General features: G+C 36.3%; 1 protein-coding gene across 1 annotated transcript; it reads right to left on the minus strand.

The window, feature by feature from the left end:
* Positions 1 to 253: 253 nt before the first annotated feature.
* On the minus strand, positions 254 to 20,681 carry LOC116250693 (uncharacterized). The gene is given in 16 exon segments (XM_031624517.2): positions 254 to 488; positions 491 to 750; positions 1,724 to 1,824; positions 3,129 to 3,278; positions 4,912 to 5,028; positions 5,129 to 5,200; positions 8,996 to 9,106; positions 9,214 to 9,312; positions 11,455 to 11,514; positions 15,639 to 16,052; positions 16,231 to 16,285; positions 17,331 to 17,415; positions 18,496 to 18,603; positions 18,706 to 18,784; positions 18,929 to 19,093; positions 20,425 to 20,681. Coding segments are annotated over 16 exon segments (1,989 nt in total). The 5' UTR covers positions 20,488 to 20,681; the 3' UTR covers positions 254 to 438.
* Between the last annotated feature and the right edge of the window lie 2,005 nt (positions 20,682 to 22,686).

Below are 22,686 nucleotides of genomic sequence, written 5' to 3' on the forward strand. Positions count from 1 at the left end.
GGAAAGTCCTCCCTGAATTCAATGTCCATACCCCTCCTTCCGTCTCAGGCATCAAATCTTCCCTCCCCTACCGGGAGCTCCCATTTCAGCCATAACACGGTCACGACATAGAAACACTAGCAGAGAGAGTTTTCGACATCCCCAATCCAGTGCCTCAAACAAGTCGTTCTAAAGATGATTTTTTGAATAAGAAAGCGTCTCAATTTAGCAAAGATTTTAATGTAAGGAAATGTGTCTACCCGTTTAAAGGAGATTTTCATCCACAATAAGGATAACTTCCATAACTAGAAAAGCACGCAGTTTTGTTTGTAGGCGTGCTAGCAACTTGCACATATACATGGACACTAGCAGCATAGCTGCTCAATTACGTTAGCATGAATAAAAAAAATTACCCAAAAATAGAAAGAACTTTACATGAAAATTCAAATCGTCATACCATCAGCAAGATGCATCAAATAGGCCACTTTCAACAGGCAAGGAAGGTGGTGTCCCGGGGGAATACAGGCGGCCCCATTTTCTCCAGCACAAATACATAAAGCTTCTGCATCTCTAAGAGTTCTCTCAAGGTTAATGTGGCAACTGAGTTCATTGATGAACTTCAGCAGCGTGTCAAAATCCATCTGTTCATCTACGATTTTCTTGCGGTATCTTTTAAGAATGGCAACACATATGTACAAGTGAAAGTGTTCAGACAAGTAATGTGTCCACAAGACCTCCCACAAGCGCATTGTTTCTTCATACTCAAATTCCCTGGTGTGAAACACGGAGAAAAAGAAGATTAGTTCATGGATAAAGGAACCAATTCACGTATAGATTTACTTCTCCAAATTGGTCAAACAACCAAGAATAAAATAAATAGAATGGCATTACTGACAAATGGTGACACTACTGCAATATGTATTTGAAATCGTTCTCAGCAATGCCTCATAGAAACAAGATACCTGAAGATTATAGGATGTGCACAAGTGGATCTCATGTTTCCCGCCTACCAAATGACACTTGGTGAACTAGGTCCTGGCCAGTGGCAGTGCTATGCTGCAATTATAGGAGCTAAGCTATATCATATGGGTACAAGTACGGGTGTGGGTATGGGCACAAAAAACTTCAAAAACTTGGGTACAGGGACATGGTTGTCCATTTATATATATATATATATATATATATATATATATTATAAGATCTAAATAAATAAACACATCAAATTAATTTTTTATATTCATATAATAATATATATTACTGAACAAAAAAAAATACTAAAATATGCCAAAGTACAAAAACTAACACTGCTGATCTCCCATTCCCCGTAACTAATTAGCTGTGTCCATGTTCACATAGGAACTCAGATAATACGGCTTTTTCTGCTTTCTAATGAAAAGTTCTACATCATGCATTGTATATAAGTCTCTCCTATATACGTCAGTCTTTTGAACAACAATAGCACCCCCTATGAAGCATATCATCGAATTGGAGTGAAAGCAGATCCTTGTGCACATATAATACCGATGATATGCTACTTTTAATACTTTAGCGTCACAATTACACGTTATGACATATGAAAAGACAGACAGAACTGGCAGAAAAACATAAAGCACATATAATCTATAAACCACCACGACACTTCAAATCTGTACATATCTGCTTCCATTATATGGCAAAGGAATATAAAACATTGCAAACAGAATTTTCTGCATTTTGTCAATTTTTAGGTTCTTGAGATGCTCACCTTTTGAACTGAATTAGGATCCACCGGAAACAAAAGAAGTAGTTTAAGCAATCCGCTTGCTTCAAGTAACTGTGTAAAGGTCCATCTAGGAGCTCTACCAGCTACGCAAAGAATCAAAAAAGTTAATTTTACTGAAAAAACAAAAGCAACAGATAAGGAAAGTTAAAGAAAAGATACTCCACACACATGCACGCAAGTTTACTACTTTATTTACATAACATGATTGTAACAGTTGAAGAAAGTTAAAGAAAAGACTCCCCGCACAGATGCACAAACTCACATAAAGAAAGACTAAACCATGATCCCAAGAGGATAATAATAAATGCACTAGTAGAAAGCAAACAAGATCAACCAAAAATAATGTGCAAACAGACAAGTGTTCCGCATGCAGTCCAGATGTGTCAGGAATAGAAGTGGAAACACCTCATTCATTTACAAACTGAAAACCTAGTTGCAAGGGAGCTAGAGCTAAGGAATATTTATAAAGAAAAAGAGCAATCTAGATCTTTCCTTTCATTTTAAGGGGAAAAAAAATCAATTTCATGGAGATGTCTCAGTAACAAAGGAAGCATCCAGACAATCATCTTAGATAAAAAGAGATTTGCGGAAAAATAACTTTTTGGTACAACCATGAACTAATGACTTTGAACATGAGAACAGATGAATTTCTTGACTAGGTATCACATGCTTGAAATATACTGGCATTAGCTTCATAATAAGTTAAAAAAGTATATATTGGTTAACTATCTTCCCGACCAGTCCTAAACAATCTTATTAAGACAATGTCTTGTACCTTGTAATTTCCACAACATTGGCTTCTACATTTCACCTAAGCATATTCTCATCTAAGGTATACTTGGTGGACCTAATCACCTAAATACATACAGCAGGGGTATTCTGATGCAGCAACATTCTATTAAGCTTGGATCTGTTTCTGGGTTCACTTTGACATTTTGATCCACTTTGTCATTTAGAACCCTTTTATGTATTATTGCTACACCTCATTTGCATCCAATATCCAACCTCATCAGTTTGGCAGCCTATTTAAAGGGCATGTTCATTCTTTGGAAAGTCAATTAAAGTGATTAAATTTCTGTTTGCCCTAATTTTCCTTTGCCATACCTTTTACTTTGTGTTGTTCAATTTATTTTAATTTGATCTCAATTTGTCCTTCCTCAAGGATTAGAGTGAGGACCTCTACTCACTGTGTCATCTAAAGTTTTAAGGCATATCAATCCAAAGTCTGAACTATTCAGTGTCAAAGATCTTCTTGAAGATGTCAACAGCCAATGATGCTTGTCCAACTCAGCTTTGGTCAATGCCTCGCATTTATGACATTCTGAGTGTTCCTTAACTTCTCGAGGAGCCTATTTTGAACATTTGAGAATATTCTAAACTGTGTTACCTTTGAGAGTGCCAAAAGTTGAGAATGCATTCCATTCTGATCACGGTTGAAATTTGGACCTAAACGATCCATCAAGGCAACAAAGCACCAAAATGATTCTGATTCGTCTTCCATAATGTACAGTATCGGAGATAAGAAATCACTCATACCCTGCCATCATAAACAGATACATGGTAAAGAACTTAAAGAGGTGAGGTGACCAAATTCAAGTGCTTTTCTGTTCTCAGGGGATCGTGAATGACCAAATTTATTACCATTTACCACTTGAACCAGAAAAAAAGTCAACTGAGAAATTGAATTTGTCAAAGCAATGTACGTTTTTCAAGATATTGTATAAAAAGATGGGCATTAGTCTGTTGTGTATTGGGTGTATAACTATAAACTATAAAACCAGCTTAATGAGGAAAAAACCATGATGCCACATGGCTGCATGTTATTCACTGGTGTCCTTTCCTTTTACAAATCTCGTTATCATATCAATTGCTACTTAACTTCGTAGTTCATATATGATGATTTAGAACTGTTGTTTGGGGGTGGGGTGGGGTTAGGGTGTGGAGTGTGAGAGAGAAAGCTGCCTCTCCAGATCCAGGTAATGCATTGCCAAAACTAGGCCTGCTTCTGACAGCTGCAACAATCTCCAAATACCTGATTACTTTAAATAAGTTTAAAAATTACATGTAATTCCAAGTCCAACTATTTGTGTAGTCAGGAGATCTTATTAGAGTTTGCATGGTAAATGATACAGTAAGGGGGGACAAGTGCCCATATCCAATCTCCAACCTACCTGTTCCTTCAGGACACTGGAACAGCATGACAGAAACCTCATTCTTTGATGTGTTAACAATCATAACCATTAAAGTAACATAACGTCAGTGAATATAGAACTCAACATGAAGAAAAGAGGAGAACATGGCCATACACGCATGTTTGATTTGATATCCATTAAGGAGAATGGCTGAAGTGCAATTCTGGCCTGAAAATTAAGGCCATGAATGCCTGCATGACTTGTTCAGCTGCTAGGACATACTGATGGCAACTCCAAAAAATGTTATTTTGGCAGTCTGCAACTATGTTTTTTGATAGATTCTTGGGCAAGTCTAAAGTTGGCCTCTCATACCCAACCAGATAACACTTCAACCCCAAGAAGATGTTCAAAAGACATATAACTCAAACCAATAAGATACTCCATTTTCAATTTTGAAGCAATAAGATCAACACATAGAACTAGCTTTCAGGGAAGAAATCATGCAAAGATTGATATAACATTATACCACAGCATAACTTATTCTCTAAGAATAGACAGACACATAATGAGCCTTCATCCATTTGCATCAATTTCCTTTTATCTTTATGCATTTTAAAACCATGAGCCTGGCTGATATTTTGATGATCTATTTTCATTACATGTCTAGATGGATATATTCAACATAATAGGTCCATCAAGTGGAAGAATGGAAAGCAATTGTGCCTAGCACAAGCACAAGCTATTATACCAGTAGCTTCTGTGGCGATCGCTTAATGCCAGTGGACAAATGCTGCCTTAGATTTAGTGAAAAGCATCAGATTGATATCTAGTTCTTGATAAACTCCTGTATGTGGCTACTAACAGACATTTAAAGTTCAAATAGCCAAGCACCTAGTTCCATGAGTTTATCAAACTAGTAAAATCAAAACCACCATGCCAAGGAGTACATTTTCTTCCTCGTAGTATGACAGTTCTGGAGAAAAGTATAAGCAAGTACATCAAATATTTAAATCAGGTTTACTACAAAGATGCCATTACCTGACAGTAACCAAGATCGAAATTATAGAATGAGTAGGTCAACAAGATATCCCTTAATAGAGAGACATTTGGATTATCATCTCCATCATAAAATGAGCTTGTTCTATCGGTTCGTACCTGTAAAAGGTTCAAAACAGACATGAATCAGCACTTGTAGAACAAACAGCAGCACATATGTTGCAAAAGATGCATATTACTTGAAAGTCGTGCTACTTACCACATCCTTCTCAATAAGGCTTTTGCGTTCCCTATACTTGGTGAATCTTTTTGCTTGTGCAGGAGATATACTCTACATATAAAAAGGCAATACATCAAAAGATAACTTTCCAGCATCACATAATTTTCTCATGCTACGTTTACTTAAAGATAGTGTAATTTGATGCATATAAAGATTTAAGGTAAGAAGTTTTTAAGAATGTACAAGAACCTACATAACTCCAACACAAAAACGAGTCAACTTACAGATCTGAAAGATACTGGAAAATAAAGATGACAGTCAAAAAAACCAAAAATGCTCAAGCTTTGGTTGATTGGTTTCTTTATAAACGACACGCTTATATCTGATTATAAATTTGACAAGCTCAGTCTGTCCCAGTGTAAGCTTATCTACTGTTGCATTAAGTTTCCTTTTGCTATATGTGATTATTTATAAGAAGACATGACAACTCCTTGATATAGAAGTTTTTACTATCCTTACAGAAGAGCATCCATTGGTTCACGTCCCCCTCTCCTTTCATGTGTCAAGAAGACGACAGTAAACTATTTTTAAAAAAATTAGGCCTTGCCAAGCTCAAACAGCCTCAGGCACAAGCACAGCTTGGCACTTGCAATGTTCAAGCAAAGCTCAAACAAATGGTTTGGGGTTGAGGTCAGTTGACTAACCAGCAGACCCATGTTGTAACTGATAAGGAAATTTTGAAAATGAAATGGGGATACATATAGGCCAACAAGGCATCAATTATCACCAGCATAAAATGTACAACCTACTATGAACACTTTGAAGTCCATGGCATGCATCCATAGCTAACGAACTAACGAAGTCAATGGTTTGGGTGTGCGTAGAAGCTACGTCACATGGGTACGTAAAGGCGTACCCATGCCATATGGGTATGGTACCGGTGTGCCAAGGGATACATCCCCAGTATGGTCAATGTACCCAGGACCATATCAGTCCTTTTTTGAACTCAGTCAATGTCGACCAAGTCCATTTTTGTCCAAAAATTAAGGTTTTCTTTTTTCCTTTTTAGCATGTTTGTTACTTCCATTCTTTGTTCATTAGTTTCTTCTTCATAGTCTATAAATCTTGAACCATGAACATGTTATTTTGCTTGTTTGAATTCTTATTTTTTGTTACGTATATAAAGTCGTACCCCCATACTCAAGTTTTTTGAAAATGGTTCATACCCATACCTATGTGACATAGGATAGAAGTAATGTTGTAAATGTTGATTCCTGAACCGAATCAGCAGTGCTGCCGATTCAGTCAATCTATATATATATATATATATATATATATATATATAAATTAGAAATGCAAGAAAACGTAAAATATTTTGAAAGTAGTTAAAAGCTGACACATGCACCCTCAATCAGCCACCAAATCAAATAGGTTGTCAGTTGTCACTGATTCGAGACAAATTGGCCAATTATGATAACATTGAGTAAAAAACAAGGCTAAAATTGAAACGTTTTAGTTGGCCTAAAAGAAATACGCTCAAGCTTACAATCAATTTGCTTCAAACTGGATTTTTGTATATTTCTGTACAACACCTGAATTTGATAAATATTCAAATGCAAATGCACGTAAAACTATGTCAGATGGACAAGCCTAAAAGGCAAAAGCACCTGTGTCAGCAAAGCAGAATAGGCCCGGATGTGGACACAGTCAAAGCCTTGTTGGAAGAACTTGATGCATCATGCGCCCTTTCCAGTTCATTTTGACACAAACCTCTAATAATTTTTTGGTTTTACTTTTTATTTGGTCATTATATTATGCTTTTGCTTAACAATTTAACAGCTGTACATGGTTTTAGAGAGAGAGAGAGAGCCCTTGAGACAGTTTACTTAATTAGTAAGTCATCTCATTATTTGCCTCTTTGAAAACTTCAATCTCTTTTACATGCTCATTTACTCCGAATAGTGCAAGTCTCACTCTTTGATAGGTCCTCCAAGAGAGAGAGATACCTTTATGCATTTTTACTTAATAATGATCCCATTAATCCTTTGTTAAACTTAAACGTCTTTCCATTACTTTGTTGTCATTCATAGAAAAAAAATGCTACCTTCTCTTTCCAACCAACAATTCAATGGCTCACCCAATGCTATTCACTTTTGTAAAAACTCATTTAAATTCAATTTAATGGCCAAAAAAGTAGAGTACATACACCAAGGGCACCCTCTGGCTATCATCAGCCATGTTCCTGCACCCAATTTTTTTTTAATTGCTTTCCACCTTACCATCATACACCACCTATGTGATATAGAAGTAAAGGTTGATCAGATCCAGAAAAATAGCTTTACCCATTACTACCTCAATCAGACTTCCACGAGGAAATGCCCGATTACTTCACTAAAAGGTCATAACTAACCAAGCTGTGGTACATCTTGTGCGAAATGGCACAAGCCCTTGGCCTGCATTCATGACAGAGCTCCTTCACATATAATAAGCTCCGCAAGCTGAATAGAAACAAATGATGTGTTCAGCAGCTCATGAAGTAGTTAAGAATTAACTTATTTGTAGTTTGTACCAAAAAATCCAGTTTTGACAAAAACAGCTAAGGTGCTTGGCTTGCACAGGACATGAAGTCCAAACCCTGCAATGCTTTTCGTTCTTCCACCAATGTGAACCAATTTGAGCATTAGCTCAGTAGTTCATCAAGCTGCTTCCAGTTTGTAATGATCTTTTTTTCCTTATAGACAAGAAAGCTTGTTGAGCTCATTTTTGATATGCCCTACCACTCAACCCACAAATTGAACACCTAAGCTGAGTTCCATTTTCTCATTCATCTTGGCTAGCCATGCAGAATAGCACTAGTTCTAACTGACGTCAGAATGTCAGTCCAATTTAATACGGACTATGAAACTACAGATGGACCTCATAGGACTAGTTTGAACCTATGTCACAGTGGTACGTGGGATATGCCCACGTACAAGTACCAGTATGGCGGTACTCTGGTACTGGTACGTCGTACGTTTGGATCAGTTCTAGGTCAGAACTGATCCAAACCTTTTTTTCATTTTTTCTTACATTTTAACCACAATTTTGTTAGTTTGTTTATTTTATGAGATTATATGTAAAAATGATGAAAGAAACTATTAAAAATTGTCTTAATAATATGTTGTGTGTGTGTGTGTGTGTATAAACATGCACACTTTTGTTTTCCGTACCCCCGTACCAAGATTTCTAAAATTGCCGTACCCATACCCCCTTCCCCATACCTGTACGTGTACCTATGTGGCATAGGTTTGGACTAATTGAGACTGTGGCACCAACGTTCCAGGAGAAATGTGATGCTTAAAGGACAAACAGATTAGATATACCTATTTTCAAACTGATGTTGAGCCTTATGTATCTGGAAGAAACCAGATTAGACCAAAATTAAATGTGCATCAGGCCTTCAGTTTAGCATTTCCATGTGTATTTGGGGCTTAATAGGCCTACATATAAGCTGAATCCTACGTATTCGAGAGGTAAAAGTTGGATTCCTGTAAGGATTAGCACCCAACAAAAACTTATAAACCCAAGCAAGTAAACATTGTTTGTGCCTCATGATGACACCATCGTGGCTTTATTTATATTCTGTCATGATCAGCAAACACAAAAGCAGTAGATCATAGAACAACCTTCTATTTTTCAATTGAATTACACTCATCAAAATTGACAGTAGCCAGACAATAAAAAGATCTCTTCTGACACACAAAGATACAGACATCATTTACGCTTAAAGTATAACAATCACATTGGATGGTACAAAAAAATTAATGGAGAACCTAGATCATAAATTAAGTGGGAACAGATAGCCCACAACTTTCTTGAACATGTATACCTAAATAAGAAAGGGGGAAAAAAACTCAAATCGCAAACCTGCCACTGGCCTTTAATTTTTTCATACTCTGACTTCTTCATGGCAGCAAGATATTCACGCTCAGCATATGTTGAATCATACTCATGGTATCCTAATAAAAGTTTCCAAACCTGCATGCAGTACATATTCTTAGTTTGATCTTAGAAACCATCAAATATGAAGCAAAAATTTATTTTGTCAAAAAAAGAACACATTGATGTGACTTCAATTCTGAGACCTCTTTACGTAAATTCTTCTCCATTCCTCCATAAAAAATCCGTTTCCTTAAAGCTTTTGAATCCACTATCCGCCCTTCAGAGTCCAAGAATGTCATCCACTGTGATAACATTTGAAGAGTAAACATATACATTTAGAAAAAGTGAACTAATGATCTCTAGATTCTTAAACAAGCAAAACCACAGAATGAACGTTAATTATTTTTTAACAATGGAAACATTGAAAATGATACCTAAAGTAGCTTTTTTTTTTCAACTCTTAAATGGGGCAATATGATGAGGGGAACCAGAAATCCACAACTAAACAACAGAATATAAGATACCTGGATAATGCACCACTACAAGGAGAAAAAACATTAGCAAGAAAAAAAACAAGTTTGAAAAGAGAGATTTCATAATGCCAAAAATTCTTTTAGAAGAACTCTAGTTTTGAGATCCAAATTATCCACCAGAACATGTACTTGTCTATATTCCTAATATCCTGTCAGAAGACTTGTTTTAATGGTTTGCACATGTATTACTAAGTCAACCTTGTTTTCTCTCCTGTCTGTTGTGCATGGTGTATATATGTTAGTAAAGACATCTACTACCGATTACCTTAAGAAGAGTCACTTAAGCAAAAGTTTGAACATCAATTAGAATACTGTTGTCATACTGACATTTTATCACTCTTACAAGAATTGTTTCTTTTTTTAAGAAAAAAAAGAATAAAATCATTGAGTTGGTACTATATGGTCTCAACCTGAATGTCTTCTTATTTCACACTCCCAATGGGCAGCCTTTAGACCCAGCAAAGAGGAACCTTTTTTTCCTACTCCCTAAAAGAGATGGAATTTCATAATAGACTCTTTGTGCCATGCAGCTTCAAACCAGTGTTTCAAAACTCATTTAGGCAACTCATTGACTTTTTGACTCAACCCTTACCAGGTCACTGCAGTGGGGGGACTCAATTTATGTCTTGAACTCGGATTGGACTCAGCATAATCTGGTGCTAAACTTTGCATTTTGTACACAATGTTTCTAATTGATTGGAACATAAGAAATTTAAAATTACTGTTTACTTACTTAATAAAAGTCAAAGCTGATTAGGCTTGACTTCAGGTGTGGGTGTTTATTTCTTTCAATTTTTAGAATATTCGGCTCTTTTGGATTTTTAGTTTTAGATAATGTACACATACATGTTGAGTTTGTTAACTGTTGGATAGTCGTAACTTGTAAATGTTAATCATATTGATTTTAATTTTTTTTTTTGTTGACTTATTTTTTATTGATATATTGATACTTGACACTCAGTTATGAAGAAGTATGCAACTATAGAGTAGCAGAGTAGCTTAATTGTCCAGGTTATTGTTATTAAATGAGTAAATATAACTTGGATACTACTTGATGTTAAACTTATTTCTGAATTGTACAAGTTGTCAGGTTGCTCTACAACTTTTATGTTTAAATGACAAGTTACATATTGTTTTCATTCAAAAACAATAATTAACCCAACCTGACTCAAGTCCCTGAGTTGACCTCCTTAGTCATTGAGTTGACCAGCCAATTCACGAATTGGGAATGGACAAGTTGAGTCCTGAATCACTGGGTTTTAAACATTACTTCACAGTTCGAACACTGAAATATCATAACAACAAGAACAATCCTGTGACAGTTTTACCAAGTTCCCATCCTGAGTGCCAAGCACTTTGTTTTCTCTGTGCCCTTTCACAAGATAATCCATGGTTCTCAACATAATTTATAGGCTAAAGGGCTGCAAGAGAAACTACATCCTACAAATATTTTATCCGGGACATACAACAATCTAGGGCTTGATTACAAATGCATAACTACTTGGTATGATATTAAGGAGGCATCTTTTTTTACCTCAGATCTGAGATCCAAGATTAACTTTTTTTTTTTTTTTTGGGGGGGTGGGGGGGGGGGGGGGACGCGGTGTGTTGTTGAACTCCTTGTTTCTACGTAGTGGTGAAATCAACTATTTGTTTACCTCTGTGGGTCCCACACAAAAGGGATCTCAGTTCAACCTCAGATCTCACCCTAAGAGATCATTAACTAAGAAAAGAAATTAATATAATCTCATCCTCATGTATCAAACGCATAAGGACTTCCACTCTACACAAACAAGATTCTCCATCAGGTCAAATGTTGCAACATCAATTCAATAAATTACAGAATATGGCAAAAATTTGCTGGATCTACTTGCAATAATTCTTTAAATACATATATTTCACAAGTTCTACCTCTTCAGATCCCAGAGGAGGCAGCCTAGGCTTACCCCAAACTAGTGATAATTCATTAATCTGCGAATCACAAAGAGCAAATTAGGAAATGTCAAATACCAAAAGTTTTGGAGTTAGACAGCCAATACTACATAATGTGTGCAACTGGAAAATAGTGAAATACATATAGTAGAATATAGAGAGTATACCGAATATACCCTTCCCAATCAGGTAACTTTTCAACCTACTAGCAGTAAAAAGGTAATAAGAGACTATATGAAACCAGATAAACATGCAGGCAGCAGATTGTGCACAACACCTCAGTATAAGTTCTTCAGTCACGCATACATCCAACAAAAATAGGAACACTTAGAAAACAAAATAGAAATAAAAGTAGAAATATAGAAGCATCATCTGAGCGTCATAAATGGCCAAGTACTGAAGAAAATGGAACACAATTATTCAAACAAGAAAATGGAACAGAAAAAGAAAAAGTTCAAGATGTATAAGCTAAACCTGACAAAACACACAGATTCAGGCCTACATAGTTATTGAAGCTTGCGTCATTGCCTTACCAGAATCGCTTTATAATATCTCCCTACAGCCACATTATTTAGATTTAAACTTTTTGGTGCTTCTTCAGGAGAACAGAATCAATCAAAGATTATGCATCAAGCAGGAAAATTGGACGCTTCTCCTAGAACGCTTTGAGCCACTGGATCAAACAGGTAGACAAGAGGGCCTATGTGGGCACCAAACAATCCTAATTGGCAAGAAAAAATGCAAAAAAAAAAAAGTAATAAAGAGAAAAATGAAAAGTTTTGAAATTCCCTACTCCGATACACCAAAAACAAAAACAAAAATTTACCGTTTCAGTGGTAAAAATTGAAAAGCATATTTCTTTAGTTGGGACACATATAGATCACGAACCAAGACTTTAGACGGCCTAGGCAGGAAGTTATGTCACATGGGTGCGGGATGTGGGCGCTAGAGCCAGTGCGGTTGCCGGTGTGAGATGCGGCAAGTTCCAAAACATATATATATATATATATATATATATATATATATATATATATGTGTGTGTGTGTGTGTGTGTGTGTGTGTGTGTGTGTGTGTGTGTGTGTGTGTGTGTTATCTGTTATATGAGTAATTCGGTTTGTCAATATTTTTAAACTTTGTTTTATCAAGGTTACCTTGAATCGATATATCAATAAAAACTCGGCTAAAACATTTTCAAAACGGCCAAAACTCATTTCTGCCATGTCAGGCAGCACCAGCACCCACACCGATGCGGGTGCGGGTGTGCCACCATTGTTGGACTTGGCGCACCCGTGTGACTTAGGTAGGAACCAACTATAAAGTTGGTCCCAAATCCCAATTATTCAAATGACAAAAACTTATGCATTGATTGCAAGACGTTGGAATCTCTAAACAGTGTTACTGTTAACACAAACTTGAGAAACAATTTGTCCAATAAGGTTTCCAAAACAGCAATCATGAAAGTTGAAATAATGTGACCAACTTGTCATGAAAAGTCTTCATTGAAACTAACAAATATCAAGCGGAGATACAAAGGCACTTTATCTACAAATTAGCTCTCTTGCACAGATGGTCCTTGCAAAAGAATTTTGGGAAATGTATAGAAGAAACTTAGAACGGATAAACAAAATGATATAAAGGTGAACTTTTTAAGCAAAGAACCAATCGCTCAGATAAAGGGGGAAATCTATTAGTTTCTTCAACTTATCTTGAACACAATTAAAAGGGTAGAAATATCTTCCACAATTGAAAAGGGAGAAATATTTTCGCTAGGTGGGGGTGCAGGTGCCGAAGTGGCACATCCCCAAAAATTTAGGTGCAACGGTGCAGTGAGAGTATTTATTATTATTGTTTTTATTATTATAATATATATATATATATATATATATATATACAATAAGAATTAAGAAATTAAGAGTATACACTCCACACTACACACTTTATGGGTAAATTATATATGAATATTATATATTATATACTTATAAGTTATAATGTATTGCATATATGAATGTAAAGTATTAAGCATTAACATGCTTACAAAGTACAAACATTAAACAAGTAAACAAAAAACAGCAAAAACAGGACAGAACACAGAAATGGAAAAAAAATGCTAAACAAGAAATAGCAGTCGTTGCAGCAAAACACAAAACTTAGAAAGTGAAAAAACTAACAGTCAAATATATGAACATTTACTGATTCAAGCATAAAAATAGAAGCACTTGTGTTGTGAGTTGTTAGTTGAACCGGTGACACAACAAAGTGAAATACAAACTCAAGAGTGCAATGAGGATGTGCAGATGGCAGAATCAAGCCAGAGACAGATAGAAAAACAATTGTTTTGCCGGAGATAGGGTTGAGAAAGATACAGACGACAATACTACTGAAATAGGGCAGAGAAGTCTTCTGTTCCACTCAAGACCCATCACACGTCACTGCCGGCCGTCATTCAACCCCCACCGTCAAAGGAAATGGCTTTCCATTCCGCTGGATGCATCAACGAAACCAGCAAAACCAACGCAAGGGAGGAGCACATGGGAGGAGAGGAAGAAGGTATACGATCGTGCCCCAAAACCTTCCTTTTAACGTTCAAAAAATTTAAAATAAAAAATAGCGAAAAAGGCAACAATAGGCTTGACATGGTTTGACCGCACCCAACTCGAGTCAAATGCAAGTCGGGTGCATGTCCAAAATGGACGAAAACGATCAGGTGCGGTCAGCCGCATCTGACTCTTGTTGACTTGTGCTGGGTGCGAATCCAGGCAACACCTGTGTCCGCACGCACACCCGAGTGGTGTGGACACGGGTGCAGCAGCCATTTTGCAGAGTCCGTGTGACTTAGCTTCTGTGTGCATGCTCAGACATAAATGAAGGCAGATGCATGCACACACATGGTCACTACCCAAGAGGTCAGTCCAAATTGATCCCGAGTCCCTGACACATTTGCCACCACCAAATCTAATTGTTCCTCTTAGCTATGCATTTTCTTAAAAGATGATAACAACAGATAACCACCAAAGAGAAAAGGCCATATTCTGGTTTATGTTAGATAGGGTGTTTGTATAACCACCAAAACAAAGTTTGGTCGAAGCATCCACCCTTGATCTGTCAACACGTCTACACACAGGAATCCAGACTCAAGGCCTTACTGATTCAATCATCAAAAAAAGCATAAGATGATCTTAAATTAGTCAACCCTAAGTCAATTTAAACCAGTTCAACTCATTCTACATCTCCAATGGCAGTGTGATAGTATTGATTCTGCTGGTTTCATGACAAGATGTTGGTATAAAACCATTTTCAATTTCTTACTGCAATAGGAAGACTAAGCCACACGGTCACCATTACTTTTAAGAAACAATTAAAATAGGTGGATCAAGGGAATTCATTTTGAAATTACTCCATGAGCCTTTAGTGCCAGCAACACAGGATCAAGACTCAACAGATTCTTTTTTTCTTCAAAGTCATCTTCACTTAATTTATAGGGGAAAAAGACATAGGATAGAAAGAGTATCTACAATCACAAGGCCGTCCACACATAGGTCCACCATTGAAGAGAAAAATTAAAAATATACAAAGAGATACATGTTTTGAAGTTACAGCAGCAGAAAGGCTCTATGCTTGTCCCAAGTATTTTTAACATGAAAAACAACAAACAGTAGTACATTAACACAAATTGCTCAAGGACATTCATTCAATCCGCTATAATGTTGAGGCAGTAGAGCAGTTGCAGAAGGTGTGGTTCTCCAACAATTTATTTTTCTAAAGAATGCATAGAAATAAAACTTGACAGTTCAACACTGAGCCACAAACATATTTATCTGGATAATGTGATATATGCTCCATATTGTCAAAAAGGCAAGACCTTATAAGCATTGGATTGACTGTAACTAGTCTGTGGAGCTTACAAATTACAATGTGAATTCATTTCTGGGTTTCATTTATTTTCAGCAAAATACTTTTGGTTGCATTGAATACATTAATTATCACAAAAATGGCATGAATCCACTTTGTTATTTATTATCACTAAAAATTCATGGCCAACAAATTGGCTTTGTCATAACAACTTTTTCTCAACAAATGAAGGGAGCAATAAACAAAGCAAGAATAAGTAAAAATATATTAAGTGGTAGCCATGGGATATATAATGAAGAGTATCACATGCTTACATCAGATGGCTCTGAATTCAATGTAAGATCACCATAAATCTTAGGATCCTCGGCAAGATTTCCTGTGCCACTGGGTGCAACAGAAGTGGTAACAGGAGTAGGCTGGTTTAACTGTGGTCTTTGATAATCACCACCATCAAGAAATTGACTTTCACGAAACAAATGAGACGTTGTGTCACGTGCAAACTTTGTGACGAGAGAAAATTTCTCCAAAACTTGAATTGAAAGATCACGAGCAGGATCACGATTCTTTTGATGTAGGACTCGAGTGTCTTCTGAGGTAAAGACATTCCCTTCATTGCTGCCCAGACTGGTGGTCTCCTTTGCATGTTCAACTGAATTAACCAAGTTAAGTGCAGATGCTCCCTTTGTAACTGTAACAATCCTTGGGAGTTCCAAAGAAGAAAGGCTTCGCTGCAATGACAGTTTAAGCCATCCAAAATTTGAGAAACAATATAAAAGGCACATCACTGATGGTTCAGTTTCATTTGTAACACCAAAAAGCAGTTTACTCAATGCAAATAAACCAACATTACAAGGAAAAGAACACAGTACTCCAATTTACAAGTTCCAGAATGCAAAAGTTCCCTACCTGAAAAGGGTCCTGAAAATCATTTACAAGGAAAACATTTGCATCATCTGCAGACCTGCAAAAACCAGTTTCACATATTAGTTATCCAATGAAACTCTGAAAGACAGGCATACAAGATTATCATAATTTTGAAAAAAACAGGCAATTATTTGCCAAATGAATAATCTGTCAAAAAGGCAAACATAACCATGATCCTCTTAAAGAATTCATCAACTTCAGGACAGCCTTCTTCAAACTCAAAAAAGTAGATACAGATGGCTAAAGTTCCAGGCTGCATGTTTGCGCAAAATAAACCCGGTGTGACACATAGCCTCACTCTTACATATGCCAGAAGAAGGCTGGAAATATGGGCTTACCAGCTCAGATCATTGTTCAGACACAAAAACCATCTGTCTTATTTGCAACCCAAGACTCAAAGCTAGTTCTTACTTCATTGTAAGCAATGATCCAGGTATCACCTAACCTAGACGTTCAGTTTTTTTGCATACAGAAGTTATGTCACCAATCTACAGTTCCACTGCACATATGCTTGAACTAAGTACAGAAAAGGGAAACAATCAAGAGAAAAAAAGTGACTTTTTTTCTTGTTCAGGTTTAGGAATTTAGACAACAACTTCCCCTTAACAGAATTGTACACAAGCCTAAGACTCTAAACAGGTCATCTAGACTTTCAAATCAAACTTTCAGGAGGGAAGAGGTGTCAACTATTTATCCACCAAGAGATGAATAGACTAGAAGCACCTCCAGGGCTTTAGGTTCTCTAGAGTATATACCAATACATCTTCAAGCATGGTAATGTCTACCCTTTGGGGCACAAAGAAATAAGAGGAAGACCTCCTTTCGATATAGATTCCGTTTGTGAAATGAAAAACTTTAAGCTTTCCTTATTAAGGGTTTTAATCCAGGCATGTCCATGGTGCCACCAAGTCATCAAATTACTGTCACCCAGATTTCAAATATAAAAGGCACAAGAGATCATATTATTTAAAGCATCAGTATTAGAGATATAATCTTCATAGGCACATAAAATATGGTGTTAGTTAAGCATTATCAAGGAAAAAGCTTAGACATGGAAGATATCAAAGCAAACGAGAACAAACCTAGCAAGAAAGACATGCTGCTTTAAAGCCCCAAGAAATTCACGCACACCTCCATTGTAGAAGTACAGATTTGGATATGCAACGCCTGAGGATATGAAATTTTCATAGGAACACTTCAATAATCAGAAGTCAGACAGATCATCTAGTAAAAGAACCTAATATTAACTTGAAAATGTCAGTATGATTTTTAAAAAGAGGGTTGGAAATCACACTGCAACCCTTCTTCTAGGAATTCCTTAGATGGATGACAGAAAGAATAGAAGAAAAAAAAAAAAGGTTCCTCCCACAAGGAAAATATCTTCCATCTGTCCAACCTAGAAACAGCAACGAAGGCTCTTAAATTTAATCAGGCTCTCCATGACTGCCAAAAGAAGGCCCAGAGAAAGCTGTTACATGGAAACTATACATGGACAATCAACAAAGTCCATAAAATATGGGAAAAATACAGAAAGCCAACGTCAGACAACCCAAGCTAAGAAGAACATGTAGATTCCATTAGTTAAAAATTGGACAAAGGTCAAAGTAAAAGAGTCCTTTATCATCCACATAATATTACTGTAAAATCAGACTCCAAAAAAAAAAAAAAATTATGGTTGTCATTGTTTATATAGGACCTTGAAAGAGGGCAACTTCATGTAGCAGGTTGTAATGTACTCATATATTGCACAACTACAACCTCATCTGGGCATTTATGCAAACCAGATACAGTTTAAACTTGCTTTTTCAGAACCCTCCAGACCTGTAACTCCCTCACGCATATTCTGATATGACATTTCCTTGCTAGGATTTTTCTCTTTCAGTTGCGGGAAGTCGGAACAAGCAGTGTAGGAAGCATTACAGCCCCCCTTTCTAAAAGCTAAGCAATTTGAATGATTGCTACAAGTTGATTAAAACAGACATCCAGTAGGAAAGTCAACTTGGCAAATAAAAATGGAACTCAAAGCAAATTGCTACTTTTTGCAAATGAAAGCTAAACATTATGGTACAAAAATGACAAAACCAAACAAAATGGGGAAAAAAGAAAAACAAACCAATAACTTACTATGTGCTCAGTTTACTGCAAGATCATTGAACTCTCAAACACAAATCATCAAATAAATGACAAGCCTTCAAAGTCTCCAAGATATCACAAAACAGCAGCGAAAGAATGACGAAGAAATTTTACCAGATTTCAATACCACAATAATGTATTGCCAGCCAAAGGTTGGAGTATGCCGACGAATAGATCTAACATCTGTTAGTGGGACTGCCTTGATAGTATAAAGATTTCTATCTGTCAGGCATGCAATCAATAAGATAAGATGCAAGTTTTATAGTATTAAAAATAGAAAAAAAAGGAAAAGGAAAATGTGCATAACACTACAAAATATATAACCTTTCTCTAGTTTCCTGGTGCTGGTGCCCTGCTTTATAGAAGGGAGACCACTGGTGCTCAGCTTGTAGGGAATCCATGTCTGGAAAAAGGTTGCATGCAACTTAGCTTTTAACAGAAATCAGAACAAGCCTTCTGATACTGGCTAATACTAATGGAAAGAAAATCAATTATAAAGTTACATGTACTTCAAGGCTAAATTGTCTTTCTAGAGAAATAGAAATACCATGAACAAGGAAGAACCTCGCTTGATTAGACGTAATCGCCCACTTATCCGATCAGATGCATACTGGGTTGGATGGATAGTGACATTATCCTTCAAATAAACCACTTCAGCTCCATTTGGGTCACCCAGATCATCATTTGTCTGCTGGTTATTCATGGAAGACTGCTGCATGCAAGAGAAAATTAATAGGTAATTGAAAGGATCAAGTGTATTTGCTCCAAACAATTGAATAATGGAAGCAGATGCAGATTTTCCAGTTCTAACAAACTTAAAACAATTCAAGTTGTCAAAAATGCAAAGATGTACAGCTAAGATCATTTTAAATTGGAGGCACTTTAATCAATTCTTCACACAGTTGTGCAGCATTTAAAGAATTGGGGTGTTAACAAAAGACATCTTGTATAACAATCGAAAGGGACATCAGTATAACAGCTATAGGAAGTAAAATAAGGAAAGAAGGACAACCCAGGCAAAAATAATAATAATAATAATAATCTATCATTCCAAGTAGAAAAAAACACAGTCAAAAACCTATAAATAAATGAGATGCAAAGGAACAAGCTCTTAGCAGCGAAGCTTATGATATCAATTATTTTTGTTCCATAAATGTGCAATATAAATCATCTAAATAATGAGTAAAATAACCTCGGAATACTAAAAAGATACATGTCAGTTGAAGGAGGATTTCTCAGTCCAAGAAGTTTTAGAGGATGTTAAACGAACAAAGGCTTAGAACACTACAAAACCAAATTAACCTGCAGAATTCAATTTAGTGACGTCTAACAAGATGTTAGAGTTTTGGCAATTTAGGCATCCTGCCACTGGAGATCATGCATTTTCAACTTTGAGAGGAGCTGATCTAAGGAGACCACATTTAGATGCGCACTAAGTCATAATTTAGCACCAGGCCCAGGAAATATATGAAAAAAGGGCCAGATGTTAGCTTTCAGTGTTCCAAGAAATGCGGTACTTTCCAGAGAAAGCAGCATCCAACTACGGAGACAGGTTACCAGACAAGGCTCCGCCGGTTAGATCACTAAAAGCATTATTTCCGTTGGAATACAGACAAACATATCCCAAAAGAACATTAAGGATAACACTTCTGAAACTCTTCATAACAAGGAATACCTACATGACACATCACTGGACTTCGATAGGATTATGCGTCCGTAAGTTAGATTTGGGGCTCCGACTTTCTAAAGACAACAAAATTAAAATCAAGAAAGACAACAATGAAAAATAAAGTCAAGGAACATAGTGCAACGACCAAAATTAAAATAACTGCAAGCCAATTATCTAAAACGATGTTCACCACGCAAAAATTCTTGAACCTTCCTGGTTCCTCGTCTACATCCGCATCCACTATTTCATAACGACTACACAAATTCTCCGATAGAAATGATCTAGCAAGTTCTGGACGGAAATCCGAAACAACAAATAGAAAAGCAAAAAAAAAAAAGGATGATCGAAGCAGCCAAAGCGGCAAGAACCCTAACCTGTTCTTGCAAGGCTGCGTAGTCGGAATCGTCAGAAAGATCGTGCGATTCCGCCTCTTGCATGTCAATCGAAGAAGCCAATCCGATCGGCTAGATGATTTCGAGAAGAATTATTGGAATGGGACCCGATTGGCGGATAGTTGGTGATCGTTTCTTCTCGGGGAAGCAACCTAACAGTTTAGCGAACGAATACGCTATAACGCGGTTTCGGCGGGTTGCTTCGCGGGTCGAGGGAAATATACGGCATATCACCGAAGTGACGCAAGAGCCACCACAGCAGCATATAAGGAACTAAACTGCTTAGTTAGAGACCACCTGCGTAAGGGATGAAAAACGAGGCCTCCCATATTTTTTGTTAAAAGTATATCCCAAACAAAATATCAACATTTATAAACATGACTTAACATAAAATATGTCATAATTTAAATTGTTTTTATGTTTTTTTTCTTTCTAGTGAAATTTTGACCACGTTATAAGAGCTGTTCATTTTTATTATGATAAATGACTGATTGGCTTGAAAAATATTAAATTAATATGTGTTTTTCATTAAAGAATCTTTAAATTATATTAACATGTTGGACTGTTAAAAAAAAGTATCTAAATAATCAAGTTTGAGGTGTTTGATTTTTATCCCTAATCTAGTCTTCACAGTTCTATCAATTATTATTATTATCTGTATCACTATTCTATGTGCACCCTGACATAATACATGCCTTTTTTGTTGACTCAATAGAAAATTGTATGTTGATGGTCGAAATGTTGGTGATACATAGAAGGGTGCCCAGTATGTTGCACCTCAACAAAAAAAGTTACCTGTTGCCTTATTCAACATAGCGATCGTCACTCGTGGCTAACATGACAACTCCATACCAGAATCTTATGACTAGTGCTGTGTTATAACATTCTTAATAAGGCCAACACTTTTAACTTTCCATGCAGCTAAGAACCTTTTGTGACCAAATCCAAACACCAGTCCTCCTTTGTCTTGCCTTGGAACAATGGAACGCTTAAATTATTTCAAAGGGAATAAGTCCACTCCTCAACCAAGAACGTCCCACAAACTATATAACAGTATATATATATATATATATAACCAATACAACCAACCACTTAACGTGTTATTTATAAGTCCTAAAATTCTTTATAATTTTAAACACATGAATAAACTTTTCAAAATGGGGCATTACAGTCCACCTTGTTTAAGGTACATATGTCTGGAACCGAGGTATGAGTGTTGAAGCGGTTTTGATACCACAATAAAAATTTGAACTACTCTTATATAAAGCTTGGGCCTCTAGTTGATGGAACATAATTGTTATTGTTTCATGAATCACATATTTCTTATTCAAGTCACACTTGCTATTTGGGTCACCCTGTATGAAGATTTGACTCCTTTCTACTGTCAATTGACCCATCCAAGATAAAAAAAAAAAAAAAAAAGTTACGCATTTGGGGTCGAACACAATAATCATATGTTTGGACTTGAAAAGGCTAAAATGCTCACTAGTTAAGAAGGACCCCCTACATAAGCAGAAATAAATCAAAGTTGGGAAAGGTTTCTCTTCTTAAGCTTTTTTATAAATTAAAATAATGAATAATTAGTTCAACACTCAGACTTGAGGCCCTACAAGTGATGATGCATGTAACTAAATGGGGTGAATTGTAACACCTCACTTTTAAAAGTTTCATGATATATATCTATAGGAACAATATTAGGGGACTTAGTAAAGGGGTTAATAAGTGGTTAGTTATTTTAGCCCTTTGATGTTGAAATCCATCAACTAGAGGCCCAAGCTTTATATAAGAGTAGATCAAGTTTTTATCGTGGTATCAGAACCGCTTCAACACTCATACCTGGGTTCCACACATGTACACATATGTACCTTAAACAAGGTGGACTGTAATGCCCCATTTTGAAAAGTTTAGTCATGTGTTTAAAACTATAAAGAATTTTAAGACTTATAAATAACACGTTAAGTGGTTGGTTGTCTTGATATATATATATATATATATATATATATATATAAATAAATATGTTAAAACAAAAGTTGATAAGGGGCAGGTTGAGATTCACTAGGCTGGGGGCTGAACTTGATGCAGAAGTAGACTGGTTTGTTATATAGTTTGTAGGACGTTCTTGGTTGAGGAGTGGACGTATTCCCTTTGAAATAATTTAAGCGTTCCATTGTTCCAAAGCAAGACAAAGGAGGACTGGTGTTTGGATTTGGTCACAAAAGGTTCTTAGCTGCATGGAAAGTTAAA

The sequence above is a fragment of the Nymphaea colorata genome, chromosome 3 (genome assembly GCF_008831285.2).
Source record: "Nymphaea colorata isolate Beijing-Zhang1983 chromosome 3, ASM883128v2, whole genome shotgun sequence".
Lineage (NCBI taxonomy): Eukaryota > Viridiplantae > Streptophyta > Magnoliopsida > Nymphaeales > Nymphaeaceae > Nymphaea > Nymphaea colorata.